The sequence below is a fragment of the Amborella trichopoda genome, chromosome 6 (assembly GCF_054954075.1).
Source record: "Amborella trichopoda isolate Santa Cruz 75 chromosome 6, AtrichopodaSantaCruz75HAP2 v2.0, whole genome shotgun sequence".
Taxonomy (NCBI): domain Eukaryota; kingdom Viridiplantae; phylum Streptophyta; class Magnoliopsida; order Amborellales; family Amborellaceae; genus Amborella; species Amborella trichopoda.
Window position 1 is genome coordinate 5936433 of NC_142341.1, and position 13133 is coordinate 5949565.

A 13133-nucleotide genomic window follows, 5' to 3' on the forward strand; every position below is an offset into this window, starting at 1 on the left:
AGAAATGATCCTATAAGATCCTCTTCTACCTATACGTATAGAACCCCTAATAATCACCATTAAATTCGACACAAATCTTTAAAAAAATTAACTTCAAACCCATGTGAACTTTTTTTCAAAGATCCGTGCCAAAATTAATGGTAACTCTTTGAGATCCTACACACATAAATAAAAAAGGATCCTAAAAAATCATTATTAGTATTAAAATAATATTAATAAAAATTTAAAAGACTTACATTTTTTTTTTAAAAAAAAATATCTTACTTTGTTTGACTCATTAAAACCGATGAACACTAACTTTGATCGATTTGCAAAAACAAGTTTTTATATCTTTGTTAAAATAAATTTTTACTCTAAAACAAACCAGCCAAACCAAGACATCAATAATCCACCAAGCCAATTTAGCAGATCAAACTTATATAACTCAAACCGACCATCAAACTTGTAACTCACACTGTTCCGAAAGAAGTCCATTATTAGAAAAACAACTTGCCTGCAACCCAAGTACCCTATACCTAAGGCGCCAAAACACACCCTAGAAACATGAAATGACTAGGTTAATTTTATCACACAAATTTAATGTCCACACAATGATGGTCCAACCCTAATTCATTTAATGAAAAAGAGTCGCGCGTTTTTGGACATCTTCAAAACATGTAACGAAAAAAATTCCAAAAAGAGTTTCATAGAATAATTAATTCATCTAATATATCGGAAAACGCGTACCGCATAATACCGACAAATCTTAAGAAACATTATACAAAGAGTATGTCAACTAAGAACCACAAAACGTGAAATTCACTTCGATACAGACATATCATGAGATATAAAATATATTAATAGGGTAATGGGGAATAATAAGGCATTGGTGGGTCATGTTAGCAGGAGACGTTCCATGTTTCTTTTATTTGTTTCTTCTTCTATATTATTATCTGTCATGCTTGAGCAGCCTCCATTAAATTCTTCTCACTTGACTCTGACGCCCTCGCGTAAGGCCCCAAAGTTACCATCCTGTAAAAATGCATCCAACAACAAATTTTACCAGTACGTCTTAATAACTCAAAAAATTTAAACCATATCAACCTCCTCATCCAAATTAGGTGGGTTTCCACTTTTGGCCAAAAAAGTAAAAAAAAAAATTTCCAGATCTTCATGAATTGTTTAAATAAAATGGATCTCAATTTTAGTCTCACAGTTTTTTAAATCACGATCGGACTGATCCGTCATCCAAACAGCCGCATCCAAACAGCCGTATCGATTGTTGGTTTGAGCGATCCAGATCAAGTTAGGATAGATCTGAATCGGTGATCCAAAAATATTAAATAAATAAATAAAATAAAATAAAACTAGGCATTTATATGATAGAAATTTAGAAGAAATACAAGCTAAGCTAGAAAAAAAAAAAGAAAGATAAAATATATCCTTTTTTTAATCTGGGGAGGGGGGTTGGGGGGTTTGCGTCAAGGAGGAACCAGGCTGGCTTGTAAACGGTTTGGTCCCAACCCTTTCCCGTCCAGTTCAGCAATCTCGATACGATATCTCCATATTTTAAAACACTGCTTCTGCCATTATCATTTAGCTTTTCTCTATTTATTTTCTTAATGGAATGCTCCTAACTTGTGCTTGTAATTGTTTATTCTTCTCGTCATATATTTTGGGTATTTTTTGTTTTTATTTGCTTCCCAACGGGTATTATCATCTTCTTCTTCCCAACTATTTACGGTCCCCCAGCACAAATTACGGTCACTTATTTTGCTCCATTAAGATGGGTATCATCATAAATCAAAATCCAATTCAGGTTTTCAAAAAACGGAATCCACATGTTTCTCTTTTGAGAACAAACCCAGAAAATTCCATGAAAACTTGGAAAAAAAAAAAAAAAAATTTAAGAGAAACTTAGCATCGCTTAACAAAAAGCTTGTACTCCATGGAAAAATATGGTAAGAACACATTTTGGCTATCTTTTACAGATAATAAGAACGGAAATCCACCTAAACTTGGGATAAAACCAATGTTTTAAAACGGGTATAGGTTCCGGAACATGGTGGTTTCTCTTAACCAATTGAGCTACATTCCTTTCTCAAACCTATTTAACTCATTATTTTTTGGGTACGTCTTAAACTCATTATTTTATTCACATGTAAGCTCTTATAAGAGAATTGACGAGAAATAGCATAAAACAGAAAAAAAAAAAAAAGAAAATATCATGGCTACCGAAGTCCGAAAAATCACAACCGGCCAAAAGATATTACCTCTCCTTGCGCTTCTCCAGAAACCTCTGCAACGACTTCTTTCTCGCAATAGGTAAATCTGCACAACAACACAAACACGAACTTCGGTGTAAGAGAGAGAGAATCACAGTTTCCATTTATCGAAAAAGAAAAATACACAAAAAGGAACGAGAAGCCGCTAGAGAGAAAGTAGAAACACAGTTTCCATTATCGAGACACAAAAAAACAAACAAGAAGCCGTTGCCATTTATGGAGAAATAAAAGAAACAAAAACAAAGAGAGCGGAGAATAAATGGGTTAAAAACAAGCTTCATCCTTGCAGGGTCCAGTTCAGGAAAAAATGGAGAACAAAGGAAATGAATAGAAGGTATAAAAAAAAAGAGAGCTTCGATTTCAGATAGAAGCTCATTAAAAATTAAAAAACTAAAACAAAATGCGGAGAGAGAGAGAGAGAGCGAGAGAGAGAGAGAGAGAGAGATTTTTACCTCCGCCAAGGTTCTCCAGGAGCTGTTGTTCATCAGTGCGACTCACAGGGAAGACGGACCGCCCAGATTGCATAGAAAATGCCACGTGTCCGAATCCCGTGGGGTTACCGTTCTCTGCAAGCTTCATAATCTTCTCCGCCTGAAAAACAAATACATACGTATTTTTAGCAGGAAAAAAAATAAATAAATAAATCTTAAAAAACTAAAAAAAAAAACCCATAGTTCATTATTCAGTAATGCGACCCGTAGTACCACATATTGGTGAAAGCTTGGTTTTACAAAAAAAAAAAAATCAGCAGCAACATACCAAAAGAGGGGAGAAAATGGGCAATTTCCATAATTACACATACCCAATAAACATTTAAACCGAATAACATATTTCCCATATTCAAACAATGGAGAAACGAAGAAAGGGACTCACTTTATCAGACGGCAGATCGAAAACTGTAACAGTTCCATTGTAGAAAATCGTCAATGGGGCCGCTCCAGAGGAGTTCTCCAGAGAAGACCTGGTCAATATACCAAAACACTTGCCATTAAGTCCTCAACCAAAATAAGCAAACTACAAAATATAGATCAAAGAATAACATCCAGAAAATGCATAAAAACATGTACTTCGTTTGTTTAGGTAAAAAAGATCGTTAGAATACCTTGAGGTGGGTTGGAACACAGGCAAGCCAGACTGAGCAGGAAAATGATCATTTTCCTGCGCGATTTTGAGGCTATTTTGGCGAGAAAAGCTCTCATTCCTCTGAGATATAACCGACTTCAACATCTGGGGGTTTATCTTTGATATAGTGTTTTGAATACCTACAGCACAAAAAATTGGGTCTCAGAAAAGGGAATAAAAGATCCAAAAATAAGATTCTCAAAGCATATCCATTAGGGACCTGTAAAAGAAACTTGAAATCTAGGAGACGATGAATTATTACTAACCTCGAACAATTCTTTGGCGTTCAATGGGGTTCACCTGGCCGGAATTTGCCGTATTTAGGTTTTCCGGCCCCGATTTAGGGGCACTTTCCATTTCCATCTTAAAGAAGTCCAATTCCACCGCACCTTTCGACATTGCTCCCTTAGTTTCTGAAGACTCTAGATCCTAATTTCTCTGTACCAAAGAGGATAGAAAAGCCCCAACTCCTTATGGGAAGCCCCTCCTGGTATTCGCATAAATCTGCAGAGATGCCTCCCTCTACCATAACCTTATCAACAACCAAAGAGCCAAAACCTTCGAACTTTAAGCACGCAAAAAACCCAATTCCGTAATCGAAATGCAGAAACAAAAGCAGCTTTCTCGATTAAGACTTCAAATACGAAAACCCAAGATCTCGAACTCTTATTTTCAGAGAGAACGAAAGGTCCGAAAGAAATCTCCTATTCAAGGAGAGCCAAAGTTCACAAAGTTCCAGAGTGAATAAGAAACCCTAACCCTAAGTCCCGGTATTTAAGAAACAAAGAGGAGAAAGAGCAAAGCAATACGAAAATGAAAACGGAAACGAGGTTTTTAAAAGGAGAAATAAAGGACAGTGTCTCTGATTCGCACGTCTTCCGCGCCCTCAACAGCTGTACAAAAAGCAAGGATCACGCAGGAGGGAAGGCCATGAGCCCAGCCCTTTGAATTCCAATCAAAAGCACGTGCGCCAAAACACGCGAAGACCACTACTTCGAATTGCGCACGCGCAAAAGTCGCTAAGGCACGTGCCAACTCGTAGTTTTTGTCACGTGCTCTTATTGTAGATGGCCGGGAACGTGTCTTTCTTTGACGACGACGCACCGCCGTGCCTGTCGGCCAAGCAACCGAAGCACGTGCTCTTATTGTAGATGACGGAAGTTAGTGAGGCGTTAGGGCTACGTGTCGATCTGGAATTGAACCAGGCAGAGGAGTGAGCGTTTCGTGTCTTAGGTGCATCGGCTATGAACCTAACGCGAACCCTGATCGACACGTGTAAGATTCGACGGCGATGATATCTTTTGGGATTTGGGAGAATCAAGCAGGCTGGTCTCTACGTGTAGGTGTTGTGTGGCTATTTTGGGAATATAATAATTGGGAAAGGAGGAGTTTGTTCAATGAGGAGTTTTGGTCCTCGTGGGTTTGAGAGAAATGACTAGAATGTCCTCGAACTTTTAATTAATATCCAGGGAAAAGTAGTTGAAGCTTAAAACGGTTGTGATTCTTTGAGGCGGGGAAGTGATTGTAGAAACCGGAAAGAATGCATTGCGAAAATAGTGACGAGTCCCTATCGAAAAGGAAAAGTTCAATTATTTCATACACCCAAAGGAGTACACTGTTAATTTATTCCCTCTTGTAAAATCTCACCTAGGAGTATTTTTCCGGACCCCAAATTTGAAGATATAACATTCTCAACACATATGCTAAATATAATAGAAAAAAATCTTTGATTGTTATTCTCTATAGGCTTAATAAAATAATGCTTGTAGATTGAATAGAAACCTTTCAAATTTAAAAGGGATTGTATGCTATAAGGCTACTTATTTTTAGTCACAATCCCTGTTTGGCCGGTAGTCATTGGATAAATTATATTTTGGATTTTGTATCAAAGCAATGACACATCATTAACCATCCAATTTCAAATCTAACAGTCGATGATAATTGTAGAAGGTCACAATCGCTCTAGTGTATCACAACATTCGATAAATTTTATTTTGAGTTTTGTGTCTAAACAATGACACATCATTAACCACCCAATTTCAAATTTAACGGTCAATGATAATTGTAGAGGGAGGTCACCATCACTCTAGTGTGTTACATCATTCGATAAATTTTATTTTGGGCTTGGTGCCCAAGCAATGACACATCATCAACCACCCAATTTCAAATCCAACGGTCAATGATAATTGTGACGTTCTTGTATGATAAGTAAATGGTATCATTGTATGCATTTCCAATTTTAAAATAGTAAGATGTAAGTATTAAAAACTCCAAGTACACAAAAAAAAATTGAACCTAATCCTCTAATGATATCCATATAATTCCTGAAATTTAAGATAAAAAAATCTTTCCTAGTAAATTACCTATCCAAAGGAGTAAATCTACAATATACTAACGTGAGAGTATAATATATGCGCGGAGGTTAACAAAAGAACGGCGGTTCGAAATATGTTTTGAGTGGACTGAGTCATCCAAATGTCGTTGGAAAAACCAAGATGACACATTAAACATTATTAATGATACGAGAAAGTGAGGTAAAGAGATATGAGGGTACGGCAGAGAGAGAGAGAGAGAGGGAGGAGGATTTGGGCCTTTAACCTTTACAGGAGAAGGAAATAATTCAACTAGAGCTTAGGCTTAACGAGTTAAATCAAAATGGCACTCAAAACCACATTGAAAAATGTAAATTTGGTGTTGAAAACTCTCAAGCTATCATCAAACTGAAAGAAAAAGAAAACTTATATTTTAGTGTACTTATAGAATTACATATTTTAGTGTACTTATAAAATTACAATATGCGTGTTTATCTCATCCGTCACCCACTGGTTTTTAAGCCTAACTAAGCCAAGTCCATACTGAACTAATTTAAAAAAGGGTTTTGTTAGGTTACACCATTTATAATGTAGATCTTTAAAGTGTTTAACATTTTTAAACATTTAAATACCATTATCTTATATTATAGTAACTTTTTGTTTAGCGATATTTTAAATAATTAATCAAGCTAAACTAAAAATTTTTAATAGAAATAAAAGCATTTAATAATAATAGTGGACAATAATATCATCACACCCATAAGATGCATTAATTGTTTTTAATTACTAATAAAACGTCACTATTTTTTTATAATATCTATTTTATTTTTTTACATTACCAAAAATACCTTTATTTGAAAAATTTTATATTACAATTCAACGGTATTTTAGTATCTAAAAATATTGAGCACTTTAACTGTCTACATCACCCAATGGTGTTACCTAACAAAAAAAACCCTTTAAAAAATAAAAATGCTTTCAAAGTGGTAAATGTTGAAATAAAATTCACAAACGTTAAATCACTCCAAAATCAATAGATTTATGGTAAAAAAAAAATTTCAAAGTATGTTTTGGCCTATCTAGTTTAGCCTTGAGTTCGGGGTAGAATCGTCCGCCTACTTGCCAGTTTTGATTTGATTCGTGCGGTTATGAGTGGAAGGGCTGATTTTTTAAACATCGGTGCACATAAATGCTAGAGAGATCAATGCTATGTTTTGAACCTCTGATGTTATAACGAGGGAAATAAGATTTATAAATGACCATAAGAGCATTAGAAGTGCATCTTTCAATTAGGCTAGTTTATCATTTAATAACTAAAAAATCTTTAGGAAATTATTTCCAGAGTCAAAAAGTCCCCAGGTTTATTTTTTATTTTTAATTTCACCCAGGTACTTTTTCAAAAAAAATATTTTTAGGAAAACATATTTTGATTTTGCTATGGGTTAAGAACTATGAACCAACAAGGGTATTTTAATAATTTGACTTAAGCTAAACAAGTGGAGGTACTTTTTCCTGTTTAGGTGAGGCTTATTATGTGAGTCAAATTATTAAATAACTTTTGTTTGTTAAAGATTCGAACCCCTGTTAGACACGGAAGGTTTAAGCATTTTTAAGAATATTATTTGATTAAGTACATTAGTGAAAAAATAAAGTTTTTTAAAAAGTAAAAATCAAAATGTCAAAATGGAGATCTGATGAAGGATTTGATAAGGGGATATTTGGTTTTCTGTCGTGGAAGGGAAAGTTTATTCCGAGTTGTTATTTTCAACACGGCTGTGCAACCGCAGTTAATCTCGGATGCAGTTCTCAAGAATACAGTTTTAGAGAGAGAAATACAGTTTTAGAGAGAGAAATCTTAGATGCAGTTCTCAAGAATTTGGGAGAAAGTGACAGGTCTTGCGCTTAGTGGAAAAACCGAAATACTCAGTCTTCCGTTAATAAATATCTGAGAGAGAAAGAGGGGTGATTTTGAAATTACTACTTTCATACACTGGTACTTTGGACATTTATGCAAATAGTGTTATAAATATGAGAGAGAGATGGTAATTTCGAAAGTACTGCTATTTCATGCATAGTACTTTGGATATTTTTGCGACTAGTACCACGTTTCCTCGGTTGTATCGACGCTTCCTCTGTTATGCTGTAAATTCGTTCTTGCATAAATGCGGTGCAAGGTCATTGGGGTGGAAAGGGGTAGGGACCTTAAACGTACTTGGGTCCAAAATTTGGACCCATTTTCAGATGTGCGAGTCCTTGAGTCTACCCGATCTTTTTATTTTTATTTTTTATTTTTTTGTAACCATCATATATGGTGAAGTTTTATTTTTTTGTGTTAATAATACCATAAATATTGCCAATATTGTGAATTTATGAACACCTAGTGTGAATATGAAGACACATGATTGTCATTATATATCTTATGACCACAGGCAGGGGTCGGGTTCTGTTGGACCTGGACCAAGATCTAAACAGTATTTGGGTCTAAAATTTTGATCCATACCCTGGGCAGAAGTCGGGTCTACCCATCAGATATAGTCGAGTCGATTGCCACCCCTGCCTTGTGGGTACTCTCGATATTGTTAAATAAAGCAACATTGCAAACAATTGAAAGTAGAATTAGGCATATTTTAGTAAGTGCTAGGAAAGCCAAGGTGCAAAATAGTAAATTCGTCATTTTGGGACTAGTCTGTAGTTAATTAATTTCTCATTCATTATTTACCCATTACTGGAGAGTTAGCTTTTGGGTAAATTAGACATTTAAATCAAAGAATAGGTCTGGTCATGGTTGTTTCCTTTTCTCAAGCATGCCAATAAACTCCTGATTCAATTTGTCAAGCCTTCTTTGTTTTTCTTGTGGTTATTTTTCAAGCCTTCGTTTACAAGTCAAGATGTGCGACTTCAAATAAAAAAGGAGTTTAATTTGACTTCTTCATTTGGGAAACGTTGCGAGAACGAATAAGACGTTGCTTCCGTTACGTCTACTTAATTCCAAAAAAAATGATCCCCAATTTCAGTTAACCCACATGGTTTGGATTTATTAATGGATCCTTTTTCTTGAATCCGAACAGTGTTCCTATCTCACCAAATTCCACATGCAATTTCGCCAGATCTCTCTCTCAAAACTCAAAAGATTAGGCTGCAAAATAGGTTGGATCCCGGCCCGGGTTTCAGTCCAACTTTTTGACCCTATGGGTCATGAACTTGATTATTTATTGTCGACTCGAAATCATATATTATCTACTGTGTATTATACATAATTGAAAGATATAAAATTAAATTTTAGTGTAAAATATATTTTAGATGTATATTTTTATAACGGTGCAGTTGGCATACGGATGCATCTGTAGCTGTAGAGGTAAGGTGCACTTTCAAATTTTATCATGGCATATAATTTTGATGTAAAATGTTCTTAGTATCATCTCAAAATCTATTTTTATATCTAATTATAAAATTTTAAATTTCAAAAATGGTTAAAATCAAGTAGATCTATAAACATATTAAAATATTGAAAATGAACAGTGTAGCTAATATGTTGTAAAATGCACTATTTTTGAGACTTAAAATCTTTTTATTTTTCATGGTCATACATCTCGATGTCGAGATGATCGATCAAAGGGTTTTTCAATATTAAAACTACCTTTTTCTGATGGATTTTTGAGGTGCATCCGCAGTTCTACATTATAAGTTACATCCTTATATAAAATTTTTCCTTTTAATAATTATAATCTTTGAAAAATAATTATAACAGCTTTTTAAATATAATCGGTGTATTATCCGGTCCCTCATTTTTATGTAGGGTAATGATTTCATGCAACTGTTGTATCGTAATATGATGCAACAACCTTAAAAAACCATCTTATGGCTATTTGTCTGATCCAAAATTTGAAATATACACTCTTTTCATTCTAATGAACAATCACAAAAAAAGAAAAAATTGAAAACACAACCTAGAAAGTATTTTTTTAGCCCAATTAACGTAGGCCGTTCATTTTTGTGAGATGCTTAAATCTAGGCCTTAAAAGGATTTTTTCATTTCCAATTTTTTTTGGATGAATTTATTATCATTAGATGAACAATGTTAAAAAATAAAAAAATGATTTTGAGTTTATAAAGGATAAGATTTTGAAATTCACAAAATGAATGGTTTAGATTTTTTTTTGGAGGAGACTCATTTTGAGCATATCTAGAGTTCAAATTGAACTTTTTTTTTTGGAGGATTGATTATTGAGATGAAGAGAGTGTGTGTGCAAAATTTAAAGTCATACAAATACCACAAACATGATTTTCTAGAAGTGTCGTTGCAGTATACTACGATACAACCGTTGCATTGGATCGTTGCTCTTTTATGCATCCCCTTGCCAAGAACTATCATAGAAATGGATTTTGGATCCAAATTATAGGGGGCTCTATAATCCATTACAATTAAGAATATTAAGAGACAATTTTTAAAAATTTCTTAATGTTATCTTTTGAATTTGTTTGGGTTATTCGTTCTACTTACAAATCATCACATCTGCAGTATTTGTAGAGCCACAAAAAGATGGATTTATGGCGTGATTGCATTTTCAGTGATTCAATAAGTATGGTACATCCTAAATCCATGAAAAATTTAGATGGACTTCTTACTCCAGGGATTCACAATAGACTTTTCCAGAAAAACTTAAAATCAAATTTAGCCCAAGCTATCTTTCTATTTTAATTTAAAAGCCCCACAAACTTAATTAAAAAACTCGACATATAATTTTAGTTATCTCTAACTAAATCAATTATAGAAACCACATTTCTCGACACTATTTGGAAATGTGCTCTAATTTGATTGTTTTGAAGCTTGGCTCTATACAAGCCGCACCCTTTCTAAATAAGGGCACCAAACTTCAAACATAAATAAGAACATCAACACTCTATAGGTAATTTGTATATATGTGTGTAGATCTCTCTCTATAGGTAATTTGTGTACCATGTGTGTAGGAGAGATGTTGGAGATTGCTTAATCAAAAAAAAAGAAAGAAAGAAGAGGTAGTCCTTGTCAGTCACATTTTATTAACCTAACAAGCTTAAGAGGAATTTTTTTTTTGAAAAATATGATATGACAACTGATTTTTCAAGCAAAGTTTTCAGTATTAAGATAGATTATCCACAAGACCATTTATTTTATATACATGAAGGTCACGATCATTATTATCCTTTAAATTTCACAATGAGTGACCATAAAAGTGACATTAAATAAATACAAAGTTTCAAAAATAATAATTAAGACTCCTTGACTCACCTCAACCCATCTAAGTTGATATCCAATTAAAAAATAAATTATCTCCCTCTAAAAAATCCGAGACCTAAAAACTTGGCAAATTTCAAAAGAATTTAGAATTCCAGCAATCATTATGTGAGATGGCCGAGGGCAATATTGATGTGCGCCCGGAGTTTTACATATTATTATAATAATGTAAAGCAAATGTAGGTACATCAGATACCGAGAGAGAAATGGTAGCAAATCATACTTTTACAATATTTTTATGTTACACGAAGATACCGTGTACATTGAAAGAGAGAGAGAGAGAGGCATTCGCACGCTAGAGAGTTAAGAGAGAGGTAGTTGCACATGCGTGTATTAGAGAGAGAGAGAGAGAGAGGCCGTTGCACATGCATCTATGTGGTTAAGATCTTTCCTTGGCTTACCATTCTTTCAAAAGGGCAAAGAAAAGGCAAGTTAAATACGGCAAAGCATGCACGGGTTGTTCGCTTTGAGTTATTTTAAATTAATTGGATAGTTGAAATTCTGAGAAAGACAATAACATTCATGTGATTCACAAAATGTTTAATTTTCTAAAAATAAAGAGAAACATTCATGTGCTTTATATGTAAGTTGAAATCATGGATTTTTTAATTGTTGGCGACGCCATGGGCGTAATGCATTTTGCTATCTCTCTCGTCTTTTCAATGCAATAAATTGTGCATGGTTTAAAAATAGTTAATTATATCATACTTAAATAAGTTATTAAAATACAACTTGTTTTTTTTATACTCGAAAATTATAATTAACATCGATCAATGCGATTTTTTTTTTACAGAATTATCTTTCAGTCCGAGGATGCCATCGTCGACCTCTTTTTTTGGGTCAAGACTTAACTTGCGATCCGATGATGATATTCTCAAACCACTTTCCTTTTTCAAAGCTTAAGTTTCGGTCCGAGAATGCCACCCTCAGACCGCAACTTTAAGTAAGCAGTCTAGGGAGGGATGCATCCTTGGACCGTTTTTTTTTTTTTTTTTTGTCAAAACTTAAAGTTGCTGTTCGAGAATGAAATTCTCAGACCGTTTTTTTCTCAAAACTAAAGTTGAAGTTCGATGATTTCAACCTCGGACCAAAACTTAATTTTTTTTTTAAAAAAAAACAGTATGAGAATGCCATCATCGGACGCACAACTTTTAAGTTTTAAAAGAAAAAAAAAAAGAGAAAATATCTCGATACTCCCTATTTTTAAGTTTCATATCTCAATGGACCCAAGAATTCAAAAGATATCTTATAGCATATAAATCTTAATTTTTATATCTTCTAACCCCTTCGATTAATTTTACCCACTTTATGCCTTTTGTTTTAACACCAACAATTTATTTAAATACTACTCTTTGTAAACTATATCCTTTTTCTTTCTTCACATGACAATCTCTTTATTTCTCTCTCTATCTCTTTCCACCATGACTCTCACCCACCCCTTCTCTCTCTCTCAAGTCCTCATCTCTCTCTTCATAGTAGCTCTCCCTAATTCCTCTCTCACGACCTAATCTCTCTCTATGGTGACTCTCTCTAATTCATCTCTCTTTTTCTCTCTCCACCATGACTCTACCTAATTTTTCTCTCTCCAGCCTCTCTCTCTATGAATGTCCACAATTTCATTTTTTCTCTCCCAACTCTCTCTTCATCCATCTCTCTCCCCAAACCCCTATTTTCTCTCTCCCAACTCTCTCTCATCATCCGTCTCTCTTCCCAAACCCATATTTTGCAAAGGTGAAGTAGTCATCCCAACACTCAAATAATCTCTCTCAACCAACTGTGAAGTGGTCATTCCAATACTCAAATAAATATCTCTTAACCATTTGAAGGACTTTACATGCATGCTTACATGGCAAGATGTAATACGGTCATATAAATATCTCTTAACCATATGAGGGGCTCTACATGCATATTTATATGGCAGGATGTAATACGGGTGAAAAGAGAGTTGGGATGAAGAGACACCCAATACTCATATAAATCTCTCTTAACCATTTGATATTTCTATTAACCATTTGAAATGGCTTTACATGCATGTAAGCATGGTAGGCATATAATACGGATGGCATGTAATATTGATGAAGAGAGAGAGACGGATGAAAAGAGAGTTTGGATGCTCTTAACCATCTGAAGGGCTTTACATGCATGCTTACATGGCAGGCA

At 34.3% G+C, this 13133-nt stretch overlaps 1 protein-coding gene across 1 annotated transcript; it reads right to left on the reverse strand.

Annotated features, from left to right (window-relative positions):
* Positions 1-681: 681 nt before the first annotated feature.
* On the reverse strand, positions 682-4187 carry JAZ10 (jasmonate-zim-domain protein 10). Its single transcript, XM_006844439.4, has 6 exons — positions 3653-4187; positions 3367-3526; positions 3138-3225; positions 2717-2855; positions 2253-2310; positions 682-1011 (listed from the first exon to the last, which is right to left on the reverse strand). Exons 1-6 carry the CDS (start codon positions 3783-3785, stop codon positions 936-938), a joined length of 654 nt encoding a protein of 217 aa, XP_006844502.1. The 5' UTR covers positions 3786-4187; the 3' UTR covers positions 682-935.
* Positions 4188-13133: the final 8946 nt, after the last annotated feature.